Source organism: Benincasa hispida, chromosome 10 (assembly GCF_027475165.1).
Source record: "Benincasa hispida cultivar pf3 chromosome 10, pf3_genome.v1.1, whole genome shotgun sequence".
NCBI lineage: Eukaryota > Viridiplantae > Streptophyta > Magnoliopsida > Cucurbitales > Cucurbitaceae > Benincasa > Benincasa hispida.
In genome coordinates, this window is record NC_143487.1 from 6557195 (window position 1) to 6584552 (window position 27358).

A 27358-nucleotide genomic window follows, 5' to 3' on the forward strand; every position below is an offset into this window, starting at 1 on the left:
TGCTAAGCAACAAAAAACTTTAAAGGTGGAATAATCAACTTCCTTTTGAAAAAGTACAAAAAAAGGAGTTTTATTTGCTAATAGAGACACAAGTACTCGACTAATGAGAAAAGCTACTATGAGAACACATTCTCCCCAGAAAATCAGAGGGGCTTGAGATTGAAACACAAGTGCTCGAGATACATTTAGTAAGTGTTGGTGTTTCCTTTCTACAACATAATTTGGTTGAGAGGTGGCCACGCAAGAAACTTGATGTACCAGTTAAGGCAAAAAATTCTTGAAATTGAAGCTCTGGTGCATTATCAGAACGAAACACCTTGATAACTTTTGAAAACCGAGTCTTTATCATTTAAAAAAATCGTGGTATGATAGTCAAGACATCATGCTTGTGTTTTAACAAATATACCCAAATGTAGCAAGAAAAATCATCAACTAAAATAAGGAAATAGGAAAAACCAGCATGTATTGAATGGCTAAAAGGACCCCAAATGTCACTATGTACTAAATCAAAAATATTCTCAGCAAGACGATTATTATTAAGGAAAGAAAGATGTCTCTGTTTGGCTAATGGACAAATATGACAATCTACATAACGAAGTTCAATAAAATTTAAACAGTTCTTCAAGGTATGCAAACGAGAATGAGAAATATGGCTCAATCTTTGCCAAATTTCATATGATGCCTTACAAGAGAAAGCAGTAACGGTGGAAACACTTTTAGCTGGTAACAAGCTTTTCAAATCAGGTAACTATAGGCCACTTATACAATCACCCTTGCCAATCATCTTCAATAATGACTTTTTCTGAATAACACAACCACTGTCACAAAAGTTAATGAAGAACGAACAATTCTTGAGGAAAGAATTGGCGAAAACAAATTATATGTGAATTCGGGAATATATAAAACATCAGTCAAGAGTAATTCTTCTCTTAGTTTGATATCTCCTTTATGTTCAACATAAAACCGAGTCTGATCGGGAAATATGATAGAAACTCTATAAGCAGGACGAATATTAGTGAACATTGTCAAATTGAAACATAGATTGGTAAAAGCACCAAAATCTATAACGGATTAATTGCTTAAAGACATGTTTTAAAGGTCCAACATGGAAAATGACCTAGTTTTTTTTAGAAAAAATGTCAAATACTCTTTTGTTGATGTCATGACCATGTGAAGTTACGTTATTGCCTTTTTTTTTTTTTTAATTTTCCTCTTATTCTCCGATGCGAAAAATCTTCCTTTGCACGTTGTCTTCTTTTTCTCCTCTGTACGTATTCTTCTTCTTTTCCGGCATGACGAGTCCATGCGAGCAGTGTTGAGTTGTATATCATAAAACTCGTAGGTTGCAATGTTACACATTTTCTATTATCAATAAAGATGTTATTGATATTTATTCAATAAAACTGTTGTTGAATAGGTAAATTGTACTTGTATAGACTAAATCCAATAAACTAAGATCCATGGTTATTACATGAATACTTGAACTTTATGTAGAGACATAAAGATGGATCAAGTTTGAGTAAATAGCCAAAATGGTCTATAGTATATAAATAAGGTTAGGTACCTTATTTTAGTAACACTATTGGACGCAACCCACTTTGTAGATAGTACAAACGATATGATCCTAAATTGTTTATGTAGAGACAGGGGACTAGGGGTGTCCTATACAATGTTAGTTTATATAAGACCAGGACCAAGAAATAAGCAACTCTTACTTTATAACGTTGTTTACTATTTAAGACTGACTGTTTCAAATTGATGACCTAGGTAACTCGACCTGAATCTGAGCTAACTATGAACTTCTGTTTATTCGGGATTATCCTTAGATTTTTATAGGTAAGGGTTGACTCAACAGCGTTGGCTCAATAAGCATCCAATATCAGGGGTAAGACCAGGTAGATTGCTGAGGACATATGGTACAAGACGAAATTCACTTCTACCTGATTTAGGGATAGTAGAGAGGTTGTTCTCTTAAGTATTGATTCCAAGTCTTGAACAAGAGGTCCCACCCTCTCATTGGCCTGAGAGGGATCGATTTAGTAATTGGATCACAAACCAATAGAGGATCAGTGGAACTTAAGGAGCAAGATGTAATTTCAGGGGTAAAACAACTTTGGACCCAATCGTTATTACAAACAACCTGTGAAGGATCGACTTACTGATTATGATTAAATCAAGTGGACAAAAATATATCTACAGTGAGGAGAGTGCAACCATTAAGCTATAGTTGTGTATCTCGATGGTTAACGAATATTGATTAATTCAGATTAAAGAGTTTAACTGATTAATCTTAGATCATTAAAGCTCATGATGTATAGGTGTTGGGGTTGATGCCCTAAAGTCTCGTGTCCTATAGTTTGTTAACAGTTTGTACGAACGCTTGCGTTGTTAATATATGATATTTACTTCACATCTTGATTTTCTATTCAGTTACTTGTTTTATTTGCTTTACCATATCCCTAGTTATCTGTATGCGATTCAAGCATGTATGTGGTGACATACAAGTGGATCATGTCTTGAGTGATAACCAAAATTGTCTGTAGTATATGGATATAGGAGGGAAAACTTATCCTGGTAACGTACGGATGCGGCCCGCTTTGTGGAATGGTCACAAGTGTTGTGACTTATCACAGATGGTCTGATTCTGATCATTCGTGTCGGGGACATGCGAACGAGGGCGTCCTATACAAAGAGTTTGTATAAGACCTGACCACGAAGTGTTAACGTCTTGTTATATAACATCGTTCATGACAGAGACTTCACTTCACTAGGATGACCATAGGTAATATGACCTCAATCCTGAGTGAGTTGATAACTTCTGCCATTGATTGTAGTCCTTTGATTTGTATGGGTGCGAGTGGCCAGGTCGCCGATTCAAACTACCATTTTGGGGATTCGTCTGATTTGGGAGCTGGGAACTCAGCTACAGAAGATGGAATTCACTCCTTCCCCGAGGAAAGGGTAAGTAGATAGATAATTCCCTTAAGGGTTGATTTCGGGGCTTGAACGATGTGGCGCCATACACCTTTTTTTGGCCCGAGAGGTGTTCACACATAGTGGGACTATGTTGTATTGTTCATTAGAGGAATCAGTGGTACTTAAGGAGTGAGATGTAACTACAGGGGCAAAACGGTAATTTGGCCTAATTGTACTTACGAGCATCTATGAAAGGTCATCATACTCATGATTGGTTATATCCGATGGACACAGAAATATATCTGTGGTAAGAAGAGTTCAGCTGTTGGTCTTTAGTGGAATGCCTGGCAGTTAACGGATGGTAGATCTCGTGGCTAAAGAGGTCAACTATTCACGGACCATTGGAACTTCGAGCCACAGGTTCATTAGGTCTCCTAGGTAGCTTGGATAAAATCGAGAACCAATGTTTGGGTTAATTTGAAATGTTCAAATTGACAAGAGGAAGTTCGATTATATATGATATAATTGGACTGGTTAATTATATATGATATAATTGGCTAAATGTATGAGATACATTATTTTGGAGGAAATTAGATATAAATATGATTTATATCAAGTAGAGGAGAAAATACTATATAGATATGTGATATCAAACTATAGGTTAAAAATATAATATGATTATATTTATTATTAATTAGTTGATTAATTATATGATAATTAATGCAAATTTCACGTTTGGACGTGGGTTAGTAGGGCAGCGTCGGTTATTATAACCGATGAATTAAAATGAAAATAGTTTTCATTTTGTTCAATTGTCCAAAAGAATTTGTGAGAGCGTTGGTAGTATTGTAAACGATCGCTTAAAGAATCGAGAGCCTATACATAGTTGCCTCGTGCCTAAACGATCGCCCACCTCGCGCTTAAACGATTGCACACTATTTCCTACACGATCGCATAGCTTCTCTAAACGATCGTATAGTGTGCCGATTTTGCTAAACGATCATATACCTTTTCCTAAAAGATCGTTTAGTAAAACCTACACGATCGTGTAGCTTCTCCTAAACGATAAGCATTTTGCTATGTGATAGCGCTGTTTTCCTCCCACTTGCTTATCGCCTACACGATCTGGTATTACTCCTTCCTCTACCAAATTCACCAAAGACCACACTTTGGGTTCTCACTCCGAGAATACTCGGGGCTCTTTTCTGGTGGTGTCATCCCCGTGGCGTTCGTGTTCGTGCAGTTTTTGATGCTGCTGTTGTTGATGCTGCTGCTGGCCGTTGGTAGATCGCGTGGAGGATTTCGCTGCGTTGAGTTCCGAAGTTTCGAAGACTGTCTTCAACTGGTATGGAACTCTCTCCCTTGTTATTTTCTTGTTCTTAGCATGCCGATAATTACTATTTGTTTGCATAACTGTATGTTTGAATGTATATTGTTGTATTTCAGTCACTGTGAGATCGGAGCGACCGAACACGCTCATGGAACTCTTCAGTAAGAGATCCTTCAATAGGTTCATAAGGTCCCTCTACTAGCTCGTAAAAGATTAAACCTTGGATTAGAATATTGGGTAAATTCGAAGTGTTCAAATTCCGTTTAGGGTTTCAATTTGAAGATTTAAAATAAATAAATTTCAAATTAAGAAATTTAATTTTGTTTAATTCAATTGGAGTTTAAAATTGGAAAATAGACGGTTAGTGGATTTATCCCACTTCTTCAATTTGAATCCATAATTCAACACTTAGCCATTTTAATATTGCTCTTTGAGGTGTCAATCAACAATATTGAGATAGAGCTGAATATATACTTCAATTTTCAGAATTGAAGGTGAGTTTTGCATGTTTTTTTTTTTCCTGAAATTCTGTAGAATTTAACTAAGATCTAAATCCTCTCCAATCCACCTAAACTCCCTTTGAATTTTGAGTTCTACCACTCATTCCAAGGCTAAGAATGATAGAGAAGATTCTCTTGGTGGTCTACTGAAGATTTGAAGGTCAAATCTAATAAGGATTTGGAGGGAATCTACAAAGGTCAATTTGCCTCGATTGTTTGTCTCTTGCCCTGAGCTTCATACCACATAGTTCCAGCAACAACAAAAGCACATAAGTAGTGAACAAATTCAATGAATTTTCAAATTCGATTTTAGAAACCCTCTTTATTAAAAGCTGTTTTTTAAGCATGCTTATAACTTAAATTAAGTGTAATTAGAATGCTTAATGATTATTTAAGCTTTTACATTTTTTCCATCAATTGGAAGTCATAATCAGTGTATCCAGCAAGGATCAGATCCTTAGCTCTATACATGAGCATATAGTTCCTTGGTCTCTAAAGATACTTGAGGATATTCTTAGTGGCAATCCAATGATCATATCTTGGATTAGACTGAAATTTGCTAACAATTCCAACTGCATAGCATATGTTGGGACGAGTACTGCTGATTCATATGGAATTCATTTCATAACCTCAACCTCTTGAGGTGTCTTAAAACATTGTTCCTTAGACAGGTGAATTCCATGTCTGAAAGATATCATTCCTTTTTTGGAATTTTGCATTTTATATCTAGATAACATCTTGTCTATATAAGATGGCTAAGATTATGCTAAAGTTATGTTTTTGCAGTTTCAAACTATTTGGATCCCAAGAACATATTGTGCATCTCCCAAATCTTTCATTTAGTATTGCATAGCAAACCATCTCTTGACGTCAACTAGAAATTCTACCTCATTACCTATGAGTAGAATATCATCAACATACATAACTAGAAAAGCGATAGTTCTATTAATGATTTTCTTATAAACACAAGGTTCGTCAACATTTTGTTCAAAGCCATAAGATTTGATCGCAGTGTCAAATCTCATTTCCAAGATCGAGATGCTTGTTTTAATCCATAAATGGATCGATTAAGCTTGCAAACTTTTTGCTCTTGATCTTGTTCTATAAACCCTTCTGGTTGAGACAAATAGATACTCTCTTCAAGATAGCCCTTTAGAAAGGTTGTCTTGACATCCATTTTCCAGATTTCATAATCATAAAAGGCAGCTATGGATAAGAGTATTCTAATAGACTTTATCATGGCAACCGGAGAGGAGGTTTTTTTCATAGTCTACCCCCTCTCTTTGGGTAAACCCTTTTGCCACAAGCCTAGCCTTGTAGGTCTGTACCTTACCAGCTCAGTCTCGTTTTCTCTTGTAGATCCACTTGCAATCGATAGATTTTACCCCTTCTGGTTGATCTATAAGATCTCATACTGAATTGAAGTACATTGACTCCATTTCAAAGTTCATGGCTTTAATCCACTGATCCTTATCCACATATTTCATTACTTGTTTAAAAGTTAATGGATCCTTTAAGCCATCATCTAATATGACGACTTGAGTTTTACCCATATACCGGTTGTTGCACAATCCTACCACTACATCGAGGCATTCTCAACTCTTGAGAAAGATGTGATGTATTGGTTTTATAAACAACTCTTGTTGATGGACCTGCTTGATCAACAATTTTTGTTGATGCATTTGTTGTTTCTCTGGTCATTTAATTTATTACTAACCTATTGCGAGGTTGATAATTTTTAATGTGGTTTTCCTCTAGGAAAGTTGAATTTGTCGATATAAATACCTTATCTTTCTAAGGATCATAAAAGAAACCACCTTTTGTCTCTTAGGGTAACCTACAAATAGGCATACCTTTTTAGAATTTTATACCAAAACATATGCTGAGTATCTTCAGATCCTAAAGTAACGTAAACTACCTTTACGTCCTCTCCATAACTCGTAAGGTGTTTTTGAAACACTTTTTGAGGGAACTAATATATACACCACAGTCTAAACTGCATGTCCCCAAAAAGAACTTGGCAGCTGGGCATAACTCATTATAGAACGAACCATGTTTAACAAGGTTCTATTTCTCCTTTTTGCCACACAGTTTTGTTGAGGTGTGTCAGGTGATGTGAGTTAACATTGGATTCCGTGTTCTATCAAATAGTCCGAGAATTTGAAATCCATATATTTACCACCTCGATCTGATCGAAGTGTTTTAAGCCTTTTATCTAATTGGTTCTCAACCTCAGCCTTATATTCCTTGAACTTTTTGAGTGTTTCAGACTTATGATTCATTAGGTAAATATGGTCATACCTTGAATAATCATCAACGAAGTTGATGAAATATTCATACCCTCCTCTAGCTTTAACATTCATCGAACCGTAAAGGTCTAAATGTACCAGCTCTAAGGGTTTTTTAGCTCTAAGACCTTATCAAGAGAAAAATCTTTTAGTCATTTTACCCTCAAGACAAGATTCACATGACGAAAATGAAATGTCTTCTAACTGATTTAGGTGATCGCCAATCTCTCAATCATGTTGAGATTTATGTGACCAAGTCTCAAATGCCAAAGATAGGCATTTAGAGAAACTTTCCTTTTTTTTTTTTTATTTTTATTTTGAATCTAAGTTGTTTTAAACATATCTATATTCAAAACGGCTTTAACCTCAGTTGGTTTTAACATGTACAAGTTATTTTCTAGTTTCACAGAACAAATTTTGATATCTTTCGAAGTAATGAACACTTTATTATTTTCAAAAGAAACTTTGTAATTTTGTTCTAGTAAACATGAGATAGATATTAAATTATTTTTCATAGAAGGAATGTAATAAACATTTTCAAGTAAAATGTACTTATCTCCTATAAATAACTTCATATCTCTCACTTCTTTAGTTGAAACAAACTCTCTGGTTCCTACCTTAAAAGTTGCTTCGCTTTTTGTAAATTGTCTCTAGGAACTTGTTTCCTGAGAGAAAATACAAATATGATTAGCGGCATCTGAATTTATTATCCAGGTCTTTTATCGTTTCCCACTAAGCATGTTTCAATGACAAATAAATCGTATTTACTCTGTCGTTCGATTTTCGCATTCTCATCTATATAGTTCAAAACTTTAGATGAGTTGGGAGACAGAGGACATTCCTCTATTAAAACTTGTTTTAAATCATCATTTGCTTGTAAATTTAATATTGAATTGTTACTACCATTAACTAAAGCGGAAGTGAGTATTTTAGAAGAATTCAACATGCTGAAAATTTAAACAAATTCTTATTAGTAAATTGCAACTAAATCCAATTCAAGTTTTAGCAAAAAGTAATAATGTACCCATTATCATTATTTATTTGCAATGATACTATAGTGAGTCGGAATTAGTGCTACCGAGGGGCAGTCAAATACTCTTTCACTAAAGCAAGACATTTTTTACTAAATACTATCTTTTGAATAACTCTTATTCCTATAGTCAATTAGTTATCATTTTTCGTCAGAAATTACTGACACTTAGTAATTCTGTAAGTGTAACCCTCTATTTTCATACGTCAGAGGTCGGCCTCAACGATGCTACCGAATTAGAGAGTCAAGTTTGAGAATGGACCTAAGAAATCCTATTCATTTCTGGAGTTTGAGTTGTTCCAAATCCTATGTTACAACCCTCCGAGGGGATAGCCGTAGGAATCTCACGATCCAAACCAATGGAAGATACCACAGGACACGTTGGCACATATCCTTCACCACTTACTATGAACTTCTTCCCTCATTCACCTTGATCTTGACCCATACAAACACTTTCTGAATGGAAGTCATTTCCAGGGTGACACGAAATGTCATATGAATCTCATAGTGTGGACTTTCTAGGGACGTGAGAGTTGAAATCAATATCTCATATATTTGATTTTACACTAAACAACTTCTCCTTATTCACCTTGATATTGACTCATACAAACACTTTTCAAATGGAGGTCACTCCCAGGGTGACATGAAGTGTCGTATGAACCTCACGATATGAACTCTTTTGGGACGTGAGAATTAAAATCAAAACATTGTATATTTGAATTTATTGTGAACAACTTTCCCTATTCACTTAGATCTCGATTCATGCAAACACTTTCCGAATTGAGATCACTCCTAGGGTGACACGAAGCAAGGGGTGAATCTCGATGTAAACTTTTAGGGATGCAGGAGCTAAAAACAACATATCATATATGTTATTAATCTCCCATTGAAGCATTCTAATAACATATCATATACGTTATTAAATTCCCACTGAAGCATTCTAACAACATATCATAAATATTATTAAACACCTACTGAAGTGTTCTACTAATTGTTTGGGTATATTTATACTCAGGTTTATTCTGCCTAATTAAACAACCTAAGTCTATATGGTTTATCCAAGTATAACACTTATAAATGGATTTAACCTACAATGTCTAGGTGATAAACCGTTTTATTACCTCACACCGCTCACGTACGCTTATAAAACCGGTTAACAACGCTCAATTATTCGGCCATAATTCGTAGGTAGGAGGTGTTTTGTAGACCGTCAACTTAAAAACCTCCAACCTTAGACAGGATTATATACCGGTTGAGTTTGTAATCGTGATTTATAAGATAACGACCTATTTTAACTATTTAAAACAAGTGTTTAATCTATGTGAGCATGCAACTTATCTTTGTTATGGATTTTAATGTCTAATTTAATTTTATAACAACTTATAAAAAATAGACATGCTTTGCATCCATAACATTCAACAAGGTATTCAACATTTAGTATAACATTTATATTAAATAAAAGAAACCCCAGACATGCATACTATATATTATAAATCTTTATAACATATGTCCAATGCATGTAACATGCTTCTTATGGTGGGATTTTAAATCTACATGGCATACAATATGCATAAACATGTTTTCATTTAAATGTAACATATATCACATACAAAAATATTTAAATAACACTAATATGGTTCAACTTTGGTATCCTAGGCAAGCATAATAACTAAATTATTACAAAATAGGTAAAAAAGAAGCTTCAAAACTGGACCGCACGAACCAAAGCGAACCAAAGCAAACCAAACCTAAACCGCCCGAACTGAACCACCAGACCTTCAAAAAATGCTAAATCGGTCAAAGGATGGCTAAACTAGACCGAAAAGGTAAAACGGCCGAATCGTACCTCTGGTGCGAACCAGTTCACGAACGTGTGTATTGCTAGGCTGGGATGAGCAGTGTTGCAATGTTCATCCCAGCATTACGATGCCTCAGGCTACATATGAGCAACATTGCAATGATCTAAGGGCAGCATTGTAATGCTGCCTGGCAGAAGCATCTTCTCAAGAATTCTGCAATTGTGCTTGCTTGCTTCAACCTTCAAATTACAACTTAATTTCCTTTCTAATATCCCCAAATAAATTACAGGCTTTAGAGCACACATATTTTGATTTTTTTTAATTTATTTTATTTAATTCCAAAATTAATTAAAATCCAAAATTCAATTTCTAAATTTGAATTTGAAATTTGAAATTTAATTTGATTTTAATTAAATTAAATTAAAATTAAAAAATAATTTAATATCAAATATTAAATTAAGCGAACACCTAGTTCTAAACATGAATCCTATTCATGTAACTAATATCTAAATCAATATTTAAATATTATAAACTCTCCAATTTCGTTTAATTTCGATAAACTAAACGTTAATTATATCGAATATAATTATATAAACTCTAATTGCAATTTTAACACTTCAAATTGAAAATCCTAAATTCAATTTGAATATTTCAAATTAAAATCGTTTCAAATTCACTCAATTTACTAATTCAAGGTGTTCATATTTCACGAGCTAGTAGAAGGGCCTTATGGACCTACAGATCATGAGCTCCAATAATTTGAGATTAATTGGCTAAACTCTTTAGACCGAATTAATCAATATTCATTAACTACCGAATCACACCACTATAGCTCGATAGTTGCACTTTCCTCACTGTAGATATATTTGTGTCCACTTAATTTAACCATAATCAGTAAGTCGACCATTCACAGGTTGTTCGTAATAATGGTTGGGTCAAATGTTGTTTTATCCCCAAAATTACATATTGCTCCTTAAGTTCCATTGATCCTCTAATGAACAATCGGTTTGTGATCCAATCATTAATCGGATCCCTCTCGAGCCAATGAGAGAGTGGGGCCCCTTGTTCAAGACCTGGATTTAGCACTTAAGAGCACAACCTTCTTTTTATCCCTAAATTAGGTAAGCATGAATTTCATCTTGCATCCTATATCCCCAGCTATCTATCCGGTCTTACCCCTAAAATGGGAGGCTTATTAAACCGGTCCTGTTGAGCCAACTCTCACCTATGAAAATCTAAGGATAATCCCAAATAAACAAGTGTTCATAGTTAGCTTAGGATTAAGATCGAGTTACCTAGGTCATCTAAGCGAAATAGTCAGTCTTAAATAATAAACATCGTTATAAAGTAAGAATGACTTATTTCTTGTTCTGATCTTATGCAGATTCATTGCATAGGACGCCTCCACTTCTCATGTCAATATATGAACAAATCAGGATCACTTCATTTGTAGCAGCTTACAACAAATTGTAACAACTATAGAGTGGGCCGCATCCAATAGTGTTACCAAAATAAGGCACCCAATCTCATTCGTTTACTTTAGACCGTTTTGGCTATTTACTCAAACTTGATCCATCTTTATGTCTCCACATAAAGTTCAAGTATTCATATAATAGCCATGGATCTTAGTTTATTGGATCTAGTCTTTATAAGTGCAATTTACATATTCAACAACAACTTTATTGAATAAATGTCAAATAACATCTTTATTGATAAAAGAAATATTTTTTTTTACAAACTACGAGTTTTAGGACATACAACCCAATAGGAGATAGTACATAGAGGAGACGTAATAGTCACAAAAATTGCCTCTGAAGATAATCATGCTAATCCATTTACGAAGACTCTCCCAACTAAAGTGTTCGAGGGTCACCTAGTAGGATTGGGACTACGAGCTTCATATACCTAGGGCAAATGGAAGAATGTTAAGGGTATATAGATGCCCTAGTTTATTGTATTCTCCCAGTACTCAACATTATATATATTTGTATATATAAATCCACTGGAGTTTTAGTCTAAGTGAGAGTTTGTTGGGTTGTATGTCCTAAAACTCGCAGTTTGTAATCTTAAGCATTTTATATTATCAATAAAGATGTTATTGACATTTATTCAATAAAACTGTTATTGAATAAGTTATTTGTACTTGTATAGACTAAATCCAATAAACTTAGATCCATGGGTATTACATGAATACTTGAACTTTATGTGGAGACATAAAAATGGATCAAGTTCGAGTAAATAACCAAAACGGTTTATAGTATATGAATAAGGTTGAATACCTTATTTTGGTAACACTATCGAACATAGCCCACTTTGTAGATAGTACAAACGATGTGATCATGAATCGTTTATGTAGAGACATGCAAGTGGAGACGTCCTATCTAATGAGTTTGTATAAGACCAGGACCAAGAAATAAGTCACTCTTACTTTATAACATTGTTTACTATTTAAAACTGACCGTTTCAAATCGATAACCTAAGTAGCTCGATCTGAATCCTAAGCTAACTATGAACTTCTGTTTATTCGGGATTATCCTCTCGGCTCAACATCGTTGGCTCAATAAACCTCCCATTTCAGGGGTAAGACCGAGTAGATAGTTGGGGACATAGTATGTAAGATGGAATTCACTCATACTCGATTTAGGGATAGTAGAGAGATCGTTCTCTTAAATACTAATTCCAGGTCTTGAATAAGGGGCTTTACCCTCTCATTGGCCTGAGAGTGACTCGATTTACTGATTGGATCCCAAACCAATTGTTCATTAGATGATCAGTGGGACTTAAGAGCAAGATGTAATTTCGGGGGTAAAACAGCTTTAGACCCAACCGTTATTATGGACAACCTGTGAAGGATCGATTTACTGATTATGGTTAAATCAAGTGGACAGAAATATATCTATAGTGAGAAGAGTGTAACCATCGAGCTATAGTGGTGTGTCTTGGTAGTTAACAAATATTGATTAATTCGGATCAAAGAGTTTAATTGATTAATCTTAGATCGTTGGAGCGCATGATCTATAGGTTCATAAGGTCCCTCTACTAACTTGTAAAAGATTAAACCTTGGATTAGAATATTGAGTGAATTTGAAGTGTTCAAATTCAACTTAGGGATTCAATTTGAAGTGTTCAAATTTCAATCTAAAGTTTGAATATTAAATTGTTCAATTTCACTTTAGGGTTTGGACAATTATATTTGATATAATTAACATTTAAATTTATTGAAATTAAACGTTTTTGGAGAGTTTAAAATATTTAAATATTGATTTAAATATTAATTACATAAATAGGGATTCATGATTGAATTAGATGTTTAATTTAATATTTGATATTAAATTAATATTTAATTAATTATTTAAAATAAATAAATTTCAAATAAAAAAATCAATTTTGGAAATTGAATTTTGTTTAATTTAATTGGTTTTGGAAAATAGATGGTTAGTGGATTTATCTCACTTCTTCAATTTGAAGTGGATTAATCCATAATTCAACACCTAGCTACTTCAATATTGTTCTTTGAGGTGTCAATCAGCAATATTGAGAAAGTGCTTGCACATGTTAGAGCTGAATATATACTTCAATTTTCAGAATTAAAGATGAGTTCTGCATTTTTTTTTCCCTGAAATTCTGCCGAATTTAACTAAGCACTAAATCCTCTCCAATCCACCTAAATTCCCTTTGAATTATGAGTTCCACTACTCATTCCAAGGCTGAGAATAGTAAAGAATATTCTCTTGGTAGTCTGCTGAAGATTTGAATGTCAAATTTGTGAAAATTAGCAAGGATGAGTTCCATTTTGTATGTTTATTCCATCAAGCAGCTCCAATACGACTAACCCTGATGAGCAAGAGACAAGAGAGAGAAGTGATTTTGTGAGTGATGAAACGAAGAGAGAGCAAGACGAGCTAGAGCGAGAGATATAGTAATTTTTGAGTGAAAAAAAAGAAGAGTGAGCCAGAATATAGTGATTTGTGTGTGAAAAAAGAAGAGAGAGCGAGACGAGTGAGAGCGAGACTACTTTTTCGCGTGCAAACGAGGATATTTTAGTAATTTCACTCGAATTTGATGTCAACAATGAGTCATTCGGCATTTTTTTTCAAAAATCGGATCATTTCACATTTTTTTACCTAATTTTTGGATCATCCATAGAGTGGACCCATCTATAACCCAAGTTTTGAGAACTTTATCTTTAGCATTCGGTAAGGAAGGTAAACAATTACCTGCTACATGATGTGTTTCAACCTTAGGCTCAATTTGTGCATTAAAAAGATGAGATTGCAGCATTGTCATAAATTGAGAATATTGATCCGACTTGCAAAGAAGGAGGATGGAGAGTTCTTAACTTCATTTTGTTGCTCGGTTCCCACAGAATTTGCATTGATAGGACCATGTCCTGATGAAGACTTCTAAGTCTGAGAAGAATTTGTGGAAGTATTATTATTAAATTTGTATTCATGAGGATATCCGTGCAATTTGTAGCATTTATCAACAATGTGTCCTTTAATTCCACAATTAGAGCAAATTGGGTGTTGTTCATCCTCTTTCTTGAATTTATCAAAGCTTCCCCTTCGATTATCATTGGATGCCAAAAGAGTTGTAGACTCTGTTATTAAAGAAGATTTTCCAATTGAACTCTGATGTTCTTCTTGAATAATTAAGGAGAAAACCTTGCTAATAGGTGGAATCGAATTCATCAACAAGATTTGCGCACAAAAAGCAGCATATGATTCATTCTGACCCATAAGAAAAATAAATGAAAACAAACTTAGAATTAAGATAGTCAATCAATTTCTTGGTTCCGCCGCAGGTATAGTCTTCAATGGGCTTGTATTCATTTAATACTTGCCACGGAGTTCACTTTCACATAGTAAGACTCAACAGAGAACGGACCTTGAGAAGAAGTGGCAAGAACCTTGTGCAATTGATATATATATGTGGTCCATTAACTTGTTGATATCGTTCTTTCAACGCATCCCATATTCTTTGGCGCACCCAGTGCAAACAAGACTTGCTGCAATTTCCTTCGATACTGAACTAATGGTCCAAGAGGTGATGATGTCGTTGTTGCATTGCCAAGCAGAGGATAAATTTCCTTCAGCTTTTGGAATGGTTTCATTTATGAAGCCAAGCTTATTTTTGCCGGATAGAGCAAGAAGCATGGCTTTGCTCCATGAGGAATAATTGCTAGCACCAACAAGTTGTTATGTAACTAGTGTAGAAGTAGGAGCGATTAAATGATGCAGAATATAAGGGCTCAATTGAGCACCAAAATCGACTGAATCAGGTATTAATGACGTCGACAAAATGGTCTGAGAAGTCGCAGGAAGTACAATGTCAACCATCAGAGTATTTGTGGAAACAGAAAGAAAAAACAAATACACGTTTTTATGAATGCTCTAATACCATAATAGGATATGAGAAGTTTTATTATTTTATATAAAACTCGTTTACAATACAGAATGTACATCTTCTAATAAATAGGCAAAAAATAAGAGAAAAATGCTAAATAATTGATTTTACAAACTAGTCATTAACTCATTGATTTTATAAACTAATTACATCCTAATATTATTATTCATAACTAAGAAATTTAATCTTAACATACACTATCAGCTTTTTACCATTTTTTTAAAGGATATTTCACATGGTAGAGACAAAACAATTCTAATCTAACAAAGTAAATTTGTTTTAACTATGCCATTTATCAAACTAAACATATGATGATTAAAAATGATGTTATTGAATTTTGTTTTTCTTTTCTACAAAAGAATGGACTACTACATAATGCTATAAAACGCTTGTTGATAATAACTCTAGATTCTTTTTCAGTGCGATAGGGGCTGGAGAGATTTGAACCACTGGATTCACAGTAACTAACACATATAAATGTGATAAATGTGGGGAAATAGTAATATTGTTGCACATATGAGAGTTAATAACAGGCGTGTCTTGGGGGGTTTTGATTAATTATTATCATTAATTTTATTTTTCACACTATCAAATGACCATGAAAACTGTAGATGCTCAAACAAGAACCTGCGGCAATACTAGCAATGTTGTTATTTTTCACCATGGGAGAGTCTTGAAAAAGATTACCAAAAAATGTGTATTCAACTCCTCATCTCATAGGAATTAGTCTAATCGATAATGTGTAGTTGGCGTTAAAATATCAACTACTGATTTGAATTTATTGCTCTTAATTGATAGTAAGAAAACACACCATTCGATTTGAAATTATAAGATGATTTTGCATTTTCCTCCCAACAACAAGCATACCTTTTTAGTGAATAGTGCTCAATTTGGTGTTTAACATGACATATTTTTCAGTTGATCTTTTTGTTTTTTCCTAAACTTATATGCTGATAGAAGCACAAGTTTTAGCTTTATCTATATTTAGCCCATGTGATTAAGGAAAAGATATGGCACCTCCACCTACCATTTAAGCCCAATATATATTCCATTTTGATTACCTTCGAGTATATTTAATGTATATTAATTAAAAGGTCAAATTCATATTTAACCCCTAATTTATTATTATTATTATTATTTTAAGAAGAAAGAGAAAGTTGAGAGAACGGTGATTGATTTGATGACTTATTTTAAATAAAATTAAAAAAAAAAAAAAAAAAACTTGAGATGAGAGATTGAATAAAAAGAATGTTTAATTATGAAACTGTACTTATTTTTGTGCAACTCGCTTAAGTGTTCAAAATAATTATCACATTCGACACTTTCAAAAGAGAGACTAAGTAATCTCCAAACGAAATATCCAACTTTACTTCTTTTTATGTTGAGCTGAATTTAGTTACCTCTAGTACTTATTTAAGTATTGGAGTGTAGTTGGCTCAATATCATATCGGTGTGAGAATCTCTTATACAAGCCAGTTTGGATAAGATTGAAACCAAATTAAAGGGATGCAGACAAGAGGTCAAGAGCGTCGACAATAATCAAACCAATCAAAATTAAATAGGTTATCTTAAGAAGAAAAAGTAGGTACATTGATATTTTTTGCATTGTAAAATCTCTCATTCATCGTCATACTTTTGTTTTTATTTCTTTTGGCAAGTGGTTAAATACCTTAGAAAAGTTAGCCTGGAAATGGATTTGAAAGGAAAATAATTTTTCGGAATACATAAAAGTGTCTTTTACCAAGAAAATAATTGGTAGTGTCATGGTCATACAAAGTGTATAATGCAAAATTTTACTTTCATAAAAAGACAAGCAACTAAAATATCGCAAAACCCAACGTTCACTTCCCATATTATTTTCAAAATTTCCCTCTCAAAACTAAGAATTTGAATATTATTAAAAAAAAACTCATTTAAAATTGCAATTAAAAACAATTTTCCCAAAGTCCCGACCACATTCTGCGATTGCATTTTTCGGTTTGTTTCCGCCATGGACGATCAACATAACCAAGAAAACCTTTTTCAATCCTTCCCCAATGTCGTCTCTTTCGCATCTCCTGTTCATACGCCGTCGCACCGCCGCCTCTCCAGTAACTTCACTCAACCCAGACCGCCGATCCCCGCCGCTCGCCGCCTTGCTTGGGTTTCTCTTCAGGGGAGGCTCGTTAACACCGAACAGGCCAGCTCGGTGCGATCTATTAGAGGCGGCTTGGGCCCTGAAGAAGCCATCGCTTGGCAGTTGTTCAGCCCCATTGAGCGGTTTCTTATAGTTGCCGTCATTGGCGTCGCGGTTACAGAGTCCAAGAGCCACCATCAGATCGGCCAGCTTAAAAGAGCCGTCGAACTTAGGGTATTGCTTCAATTTCTTTTTCACCTCTGTTAATATAAATAATGGTCCTGTAAATGATTTGTAACCCCACCGGAGTTTTATCATAACAAATCTTGAGTTAGGGCTTTTTGTTCTTCCCCTTTGCCTCTTTAATTTCAGCCCATGAAAATGTAATCTACAATCAACAAAATGGTATTTATGAACTAGTAATGTGTAACCGCAGGTACCCATTAGACTAGATTTTGAAATTTTGACTACTTTCCGAATGAATATAACTGAAACTAAGTAATTCGTTGAATCTTCTGAAATTACTTTGCGTAATCAATGAAATTCGTTCTATACTTTTTTCTGTTATAAAATGAATCAATGAAGTTTTCTCACTTGCTATTGCTAGGTATTTTGCAATTATGCTTTTACAATTTCATACCACTAGTTTTATATGTCCTAATCGTCTGGCCCCATTTGTCTTTTCAAGCATATCTAGGGATTTATTATTAAGAATCCGTTGGTGGTAGTTTAACTTACACTCATTTTATGGGAACTCAAAAGTAATACTAAAGGAAGTTCTTACTCCATGGTTTGGTGTCTATAGTTAAACTGATTCTGTTTTTAAATTTAATGTTTAAATTGCTCGATTGCTTGCAGGATCAAGTGCTTCTAAGCATGCAGCAGAAGCTTGATGATCTATGTAATCAAGTGAATCCTGTGAAGGATCAATCTGGAACTGAAAATGACATGGCTATGAGAAAGAATACTGATTTGGCAGACTCTGGTGGCTTTGGCCATGACAAAATTAAGTTTGTTGATTGTGGGTGTTGGCTTTGTGATGAGCATCTGGATTTGATCAGTCGTTTGGAGGTAAAAATACTCAATTCTCTATTGTCGCTTTGAAAATTATGAACTCATAATCCCTTTTTTGTTTCTTTTCAGCAGGGTAACGCCACGACAAAACCCTCTTGCGGGGTAGAGATGTTGCAATACAAAATGCCACTCACCAATGAAGCAGAGCAAGAGGAGCGTAGAATGTCTGATTTGTCTGATTGGGCGTCCAGTGTCACGTCTGCTGCTGATATACAGGTCAGTCCAATATTTTCTCTGCTTCACCAGATTTCCATATGAATTCAGAATATTAAAATTTGTGTTGGCAATGACCATTCTTCTGAGAGTTCTAAATATTAAAATCTGTTGCAACACCCATCTCTCTTCCCGAACAGTCCCATATATTAAAGTACTTAGTAAAGATTAAAATAGGTAATCTACCTTGGTGCTCTGCTAAAGATATGAAGTCTTCTATGTTATTGTGATCCTTTTGGTACATTCTTTACAGATGAATTCCTTATCCATTGAACAAGATATGTTATTTCTGAAGAAAGATTGTGAGGAAAAAGACGCAAGCATCAAGGAATTAACTAATCTACTCCATTCGTCTGAGGTTTATGGTTCACAGGTAATGATAGTACTCCTCTGTTCTTCAATTTTCCCCTGCTTTTCAAGGATTCTCCTTTAATGAACGACCTTGCATTTTCCATCTCCACAGAGGATCTCTGAGTTGGAAGACATCATTCGTCGGAAGAACATGATTATTTCAAAACTGAAAAAGGACATGGTCGTTCTTGAACAGCAGGTATCAAAAAGAAAACACAAACACGGTGTCAATTTTAGATTCTTACAAGTTAGAATCTCAGCTTTTGTGTGTTTTTAATTCAAGGTTATTCAACTGACGAGGCTTCAAAGACCCTCTTCATGTACATCAAAATCGGAAATGCAGCCGATCCCTTACATGACCGATAATCTTCTTTACGACATGGAAAGTAGTACAAGTCCTTCATCTTCCGACTCAGATTGCTCCCATTCAGAAAGCTCACAACCTCCCCCCACAAGACAGCAGGATATTATTCATCATATCCAAAACAGAGAGCCTTGTTTGACAAGAACAACCCAGAAATCAGGTACTAAGAAGAGACCTTCAACTTCAGATTCTCGCCCAAAGCCTCAAATGGCAACCCCTTTTAAAGAAATATCAATGAACAATCGAAAACCCGAAGTTATGTCGACGCCATCATCCAGGCAAAGACGCTTACAAACTATGGCCAAGGACACACCTCAACGAAAGAGAAATATTTAGTAAAACAGCTAAAAAAAGTTGGAAAATTATGTTTGTTAGAACATTAAGATGGGTTTCATGTTAGGTGGGAAAATGCTTTTGGTAGAAGATGATGTATTTATGCATTCACATTTTAAAGTCGGAGAATATGTACACACAACCACATTGATGTAGAAGATAGTGAGACATGATGCTATGTAATGTCAATGTTGTAGTTAATATAATTAAAATTTTAGAACATGGTCTTCTCAAAGTCCTATTTTGGTGGCTGCTCTGCTTTTGGGAATTTCTTCAAAAGGGAAGAAAGAAAAAAAAAAGGAAGAAGTTGAAAGTTGTGGACATCCGACTTATTTAAGTTATATTTAGTTTTAGCATTTTAAAACATAATTTTTTTTTTCTTTAAGAACACTGAATCATAAATTTGACTAAAGAGAATTTGGAATGGGTGACAAATTTAAAACGTATAATTTATATATAGAAAATTGGCAAATTCTCAAATTTGAATTTTCATTTATTTTATATTTAAAACTTCCCCTTATAACAAATTCACATCTTTCTTATATTGGATAATTGGTATAACAAATTTAAAATATATTAACTGCGAATTTTTTTTCTATTGATTGTGTTTTCTTTTTGCAGTAATATGAGTTATCATTTTAATTTTTGTACTTGTTATATTTTTTCCCCCTCTTTCGTTGGCTTTTTCCCTTTTAAATGCTTTTCTTTTTACAGCCAAACAACTTATACAGCCTATATTCGCTCCATAATTGAATTATTTACGTAGGGGTGTACATCATTAGATTGGGTTGGATTGAGGTTGTTTTTATGATCAATTCAAAAATTCGGATTGATTGGATTGACAACTCAAATGACTCAAATAAAGTCTCCAACCTAACTCAACTCAAATCCGGGTTGGATTGGATTGTCGGATTATAACTCAATTTTCCTTTTAATTAAAACTATGTAGATTTATATACAATACACGACTAATAATAAAATCTCATAAAATTCGAATGTTAAATACCAAATACCTATGATATTTATTGCAAACTTTAAACAAAAACAAATACGATAACAATTTTAAAAGATAAATATTAAAAATTCAAAAATTAATTAATAGAAAGTAATCAAATTTTAAACAAAGTGAAATATATATATATATATATATAATTTGAATTGGGTTGGGTCAACCCAAGACCTAACCTAACCCAACTTTAAAATAGAAAAAGTTTAACCTAACTCAATCCAAGAATAAAACTAACCCAACCCAACCCTTATATTTTGGGTTGGGCCGGGTTGTTCGGGTTTGTTGGATTATTTGAATACCTCTACATTTAGATTCAAAGTTTGGTTTAATAGTTATGCATAAACTAAAATAAACAACTATATGTTATCAAGAGATAGTGTATTGCTTGATTAACCTAATATATTACTAATATACCATCGATATATTTTAAGTATACGGTTAATTAATATACTTAAATAGAGCCTATATTACTGATATAATGCAATAATCTCTAATCACTATTGTTGTGGATCATCTAAGCTTATTCATTATTCACCCATCACTACAAATTTATTCTACAATGAGAAAGAAATGATTTATGAGAAAGAAATTTGTTGTTGAAGTTTTGGATGCTTTGAAAGGCCGACATGAGATAGATTTATATTATGGATATGCTTAATTTTTGATATATCATTAGTATTTCAGTGATATACTTACTTTTATATAGCAATGTGAATTACAACTAATTTTATTTTTTCAATAGTTTTATTTTTTATAGTGACCAATGGGATGATCGACATTGCTATGTCAATTATATAACTATTGATGTTTTGGTTAATAGAGAAGAGATGATGATTTTTTTAGACTTTCTGAATTTCATGGAAAGAAAGTCCAACTTGATGCATTTATCATTTATATCTGAAGTATATCATATTTCAATCATTAATGACTTCAAGTAAAACATAAGAGTATCATTTTTATTGATGTTTTAAGTGTGTTAGATATCAATCAATAACTTTTTGAAGTAAAACATGAGTGTATCTGTTGAATGAGAAATTTTGGATCAATCATAAATTGTCACGTCATGAAGAAATTCCAAATCATCAAATTTGGGACCAATTTTTAGGAGTTGACATGTGTTCCAAATTGAAGTTGAAGATATAAATTGGCGAATTTCGACGATGTTACATGTTTTCTTCATAACCATTGAATTGAATAAAATTAATTCAGTCCAATTTGATATTATTATTTGGGTTAAAAGTTCAATTGAGCCCAAAAATAGGCTTAATTTGACTCAAATGTCAAATAAGGCCAAACTCTAATTAGTTAGGGTCAAGGGCTAGGTCCATGAACCAACTAAGTCCAAGCTCATGAAGCCCACCTGAGAACTCTATAGATAGAGAAGCACTCTTCATTTACGGGGGTCAAAAATTCTACACTCCAGAGAGCCTAGAGGGAATTCTCTACAATCAGAAGACTCTGGACTCCTGAAACTGACCATACTTGAAGACTGAAGTCATTTGGAGATACAAGCATTCTTCTAAGACTCCAACTTCAAGAACATCCACACGCTCCGCTTCCATAAATCAAGATCAAACCACATCTACATCAAATCTACATCAACACAAGTTCAACTCCACGAAATACATTTCTCTAAAAGCCACGTGCAAACACTGATCATCCAAGAAGATCAACAAGCCCAAAGGCCGATCATCTAAGAAGATCAGCCAACTTAAAGATTAAAGTTTATTTTGAAAGCATCAAAGGATTATGTATTAGAGATTGTACTTGCTATACTAAAATTAATGCAAATATAAAAGTTCAAATTCCACAAAACAAGTTTCTCCAAAAACCTCGTGTGAAAAAATTGACACATCTAGTGGGACATCTCTACCTCTCATCTCTCTCTTGTCATCCAAATCAACAAATCAACAAATGGCACCAAAGAAAGCCACATCCAAAGCTGTCATCACAAGCAACGCTTACACGTGGCTTGTCACCCGCACCTATTCAAAAGAGATCATGCAGGAACAAGAATAAGGTTCTGTCCTCACAAAGAAAAGTTGGAAACAACTGAAAGAATCTTCTAAAGGCGGGTCTAAATTAGAGAAAATCCTTTGTTTGACGACTGTGCTTCTACTTCTAATTAATTAGAGAAAGAATCACACTTTGATGTAGTGTTTGTCATGATGGCTGATGTAATGGTTGAGTTGGTCATGGCAAAGATGGAGAGAAAGATAAATTTCCTAATGAAAGTTGTAGAGGAGCAAGATCATGAAATCACTACCTTAAGAGAATAGATGCAGGCTCATGAAGCTGCTGAATCGAGTCAAACTTCTACTGTTAAAGTCAATGACAAAGGGAAGACCGTGTTGCAAGAAAACCAACTGCAACAATCAACTTCTATTGTCTCTTTGTTGGTCCAGAAACTATAGGATATGATCACTAACTCCATCAGGGCTCAGTATGGAGGCTCATCTCAGACTTATTTTATGTACTCTAAGTCATACACAAAGAGAATCGACAACTTGAGAATACTTGCTGGGTACCAACCTCCAAAGTTCTAACAGTTTGATGGAAAGGACAATCGAAAACAACATGTTGCTTACTTCATCAAAACCTGCAAAAATGCAGGAACTAGATGAGACCAGCTAGTCAAGCAGTTCGTCGTACCTTGAAAGGAAATTCTTTCGATTGGTATACTGATCTAGAGCCGAAAGTAATTAATAGTTGGGAACAATTGGAAAGAGAGTTCCTCAACCGCTTCTTTAGCACAAGACGTATCTTCAGCATGATGGAGCTGACAAGTACCAAACAATGAAAGGAAGAGTCGGTCATCGACTACATTAATTGATAGAAAACTCTAAGTCTAGATTGCAAAGATAAGCTCACAGAGGTATCTTCAGTAGAAATGTGCACCCAAGGCATGTACTGGGAGTTTCTCTATATCCTACAAGGAATTAAACCTTATACATTTGAGGAGTTAGTAGCTCGTGCTCATGACATGGAGCTGAGCATCACTAATAGGGGAACTAAAGATTTCCTAGTCCCCGAAAGGAGAAAATACAAGAATGAAACCAAGGACACTGAAAAGATCGTGAATAGTGTCACAAAAGAATTTATGGTCATTAATGGGACCCCGCTAAATTTTTTCTTGAAAGGAACAAAAATAATATTTGAAATAAAGTATGATGGCGGCAATAAGCATCGCCTAACTTGTAAAGAAAGATAGGAAAAAGTGTTTTTGTTCCCTAACTCTAATGTTGTAGACATGTTGGAACAACTGATGGAGAAGAAACTTATTCAGCTGTTGAAATGCAAACAATTGGAACAAACAGGAAAAGTAGACGATCCTAACTACTGCAAATATCATCGGGTCATTAGTCACCCAGTTGAAAAGTGCTTCATGCTGAAGAAGTTGATTCTAAAGTTAGCTCGTGAAATGAAGATCGAGTTGAATCTTGATTAAGTAGCTCAAACAAATCACACCACAGTAGTGACGACTTCAAGTGTCCTAACACCGTTTGCGTCTTATGATAAAAAAGGAAGCATGATCCAATTTGGAACCTCAAACCTATAATTGTTCGAATCCAATAAAAGATTCAAACGACAGACTCGTAGAAGAAAAATGGGCCTATTGAAGATAACGACAAATGATGGATCTTCATGACACGTCGAAAGAGAAGACAACCAAATTCTACCCAAAAAGAGTTGCACTCCTTTCGAAGCTATAGAAGAAGGAACAAGATTCATAAAAAGAAAGGAAAAAAGATGGCATGGAAGCCTAAGCCTGCTAAGGAAGAAGACAAGGACTTCTCTCAACTTCGACAGTCGGTAACTTTGGCAGAATTTCTCCTAAGAAGCTTCCTTGATAATCATCCAAAGGAAGTATCAGAATTTATTGCATGTCACGCTGACAACATAGTGAAAGTCGACAACAATCATATAACTTCTAAAGAAGTCGACAACTTAAAAGAAATGGAGCAAAGAGTTTTTGTCTTCGATCATATCAAGCCTTTAACTACTCGATCTTCAGTCTTCCAAAGATTGAGTATGACCACGATAGAATAAGAAAACCAATGTCCAACGTCTACTTCCACTCGAACTTCAGTCTTCAAAAGGCTAAATATCTCTATATCAAAGAAAGATCGACCTTCAACATTTGTTTTTTATCGTCTCAAAATGACAAGCGATCAATATGAAAGAAAGATGAAAACCTTGAAGGCAAATCCATCTCATGAAAAAAATAACAATGAAAAGATTCATAGTCGTTTTCCTTCACACATAAAGAGGAAGTTGTTTGTTGATATAAATACAGAAAGTTCCTTAACGGTGAAGCTAAAGCCCATTATATTGAAGATTCCTACAAATGAAGAGGATGATCAAAGCCATGATGAAATAAGAGCTTCTGAAATTTAAATGTAGAAACTACTTATTGTGAGAGTATAAACTGCATGATGCTCCTGGCCAACGTAAGCTTAAAAAGTGAACGACCCAATAAAAAATTTCTTTTTGAACTACGTTATGACTTGATCTCTATTTATCATAAAGGTTATATAGGCAACTTGAAGGAAACTTTAAGTTCAATCCAAACCAAAAAAAAAAAAAAAAAAAAAAAAAAAAAAAAACGAACTACGTCGTGACTTGATCCCTTTCTTCAAGGTTACGTAGCTAACTTAAAGAAATTTAAGTTCAGTCAATCAGAAAGGGTACCACAATCACCCTACGTGTGCGCTACACAAAAAATTAAATATGTTCATCTCTATTGGGGACAACACAACAAATTGAAGATGTTCATCTCTACTGGGGGCAACACAAAAAATTGAAGATGTTCATCCTTACCGGGGCAATGCAACAAATTGGAGACGCATGTCATTTGCACGATGCTACACAGTTTGGATGTGTACAATAAAGTTCTCATTAGAAAATTCAATCATCTTATCGTTGACTTAAATAAAGAAGCAGTATTGGGTGTTGCTTACTTTAAGTTCGAAGCATTACTAGTCTATAGTTTGACTGTTCACCTTCAACTATAGGTGTTCTTCAAGATCAAATTTATAAGTTTTATCAATACTTCTTTAAATTCAGGTTCAGTGGCTTTGATGATGCTTCTTCAAATTCAAGTGCAAAGGATTTGTCAATGCTTCATCGAATTTAAGCTCAGACGTTTTTTCAATGCTCCTCCATCTTCATGTTTAGAGGTTTTTTCGATGTCCCTCCATCTTCAAGTTCAGAGGCTTCATCGATACTTCTCCATCTTCAAGTTTAAATTTTTTTCTCGATGCTCCCTCATCTTCAAGTTCAGAGGTTTCGTCAATGCTCATCCATCTTCAAGTTAAGAGGTTCTATCAATACTTTTCCATCTTCAAGTTCAGAGGCTTTGTCGACGCTCCTCCAACTTCAAGTTCAGAGGTTTTATTGATGTTTATCTATCTTCAAGTTCAGAGGTTTCGTCGATGCTTTTTCATCTTTAAGTTCAGAGGTTTCATCGATGCCTCTTCATCTTTAAGTTCAAAAGCTTCGTCGATGCTACTCCATCTTCAAGTTCAGAGGCTTCGTCGATGCTCTTCCATCTTCAAATTCAGAGGCTTCATTGATGCTCCTCCATTTTCAAGTTCAGAGGCTTCGTTAATGATTTTCTATCTTTAAGTTCAAAGGCTTCGTTGATACTCCTCCATCTTCAAGTTTAGAGGTTTTATCGATTCTCCATCTTCATACTCAAGTTTGGAGGGTTTGCAATGCCATCTTCATGCTTAAGTTGCAAATTCAAGATTAATATGGAAGACGAAAAGTCAAGTTCGATGCGGAGGGTAGAAAATCAAGTCTGATGCAACTGGCGGAAAGACAAATTTGATGTGACTATGCTCATCAAGTCTAGTCTTCATGGCTTCGCCTCATCTACAAGATCAAATCTAGTCGTCTTGGCTTTGCGTCATATGTAAGATCAAGTTCAGTCCACCTAGCTCCATCTCATATGCAAGATCAAGTCTGATCCTCATGGCTTTGCCTCATATGCGAGATCAAGTCCGAGTTGTCTAGCTCTGTCTCATATGCAAGATCGCGTTTGGTCTTCTTGGCTTTGCCTTATATGTGAGATCAAATCCTATCTGCCTGACTCTGCCTCATATGCAAGATCAAGTCCGATCCTCATGGCTCCACCCCATACATGAGATCAAGTTCGAGTTGTCTGACTCCACCTCATACGTGATATTAACTCTGGTTTGCTTGGTTCCACCTCAACTGTACAATCATGTCTGGTCTACCTTGCTTCGCTTCATCTACACGATCAAGTCCAATCTACTGGATTTCGCATCTGGTCTACCAAACTTTGCCTTATATGTAAGACCAGGTTTAGTTTGTTTTGCTTCATTACATCTGCTAGATTGAAGCTAATAGAATGTGGAGATCAAAGCCAATAGAGCACTAAGTTTGAAATTGACGGAATGCTCGAGTCAAAGACTGAAGCCAAAATCGACAAAATTCTCAAGTCGCACACTAAAATCGAAGCTAATAGATTGTAAAGATCAAAGTTGATGGAGCACTAAGTTTGAAACCGACGGAATGCTCGAGTCAAATACTGAAGCCAAAATTGATGGAATCCTCAGGTTGCACACTAAGATCGAAGCCAATAAAATGTGGAGGATTCATCG

General features: G+C 34.6%; 1 protein-coding gene across 2 annotated transcripts; it reads left to right on the plus strand.

The window, feature by feature from the left end:
- The first annotated feature begins 17175 nt into the window (after positions 1-17175).
- LOC120088749 (inactive rhomboid protein) lies at positions 17176-19948 on the plus strand. Of its 2 annotated transcripts, none has more exons than XM_039046184.2 (6): positions 17176-17619; positions 18244-18456; positions 18529-18675; positions 18926-19045; positions 19136-19222; positions 19307-19948. In XM_039046184.2, the coding sequence occupies exons 1-6, from the start codon at positions 17260-17262 to the stop codon at positions 19721-19723; spliced, it is 1344 nt and encodes a 447-aa protein (XP_038902112.2). In that variant the 5' UTR covers positions 17176-17259; the 3' UTR covers positions 19724-19948. The 2 variants fall into 2 exon arrangements, with proteins under 2 accessions (XP_038902112.2, XP_038902114.2); XM_039046186.2 differs by having other exon boundaries at positions 18532-18675.
- Positions 19949-27358: the final 7410 nt, after the last annotated feature.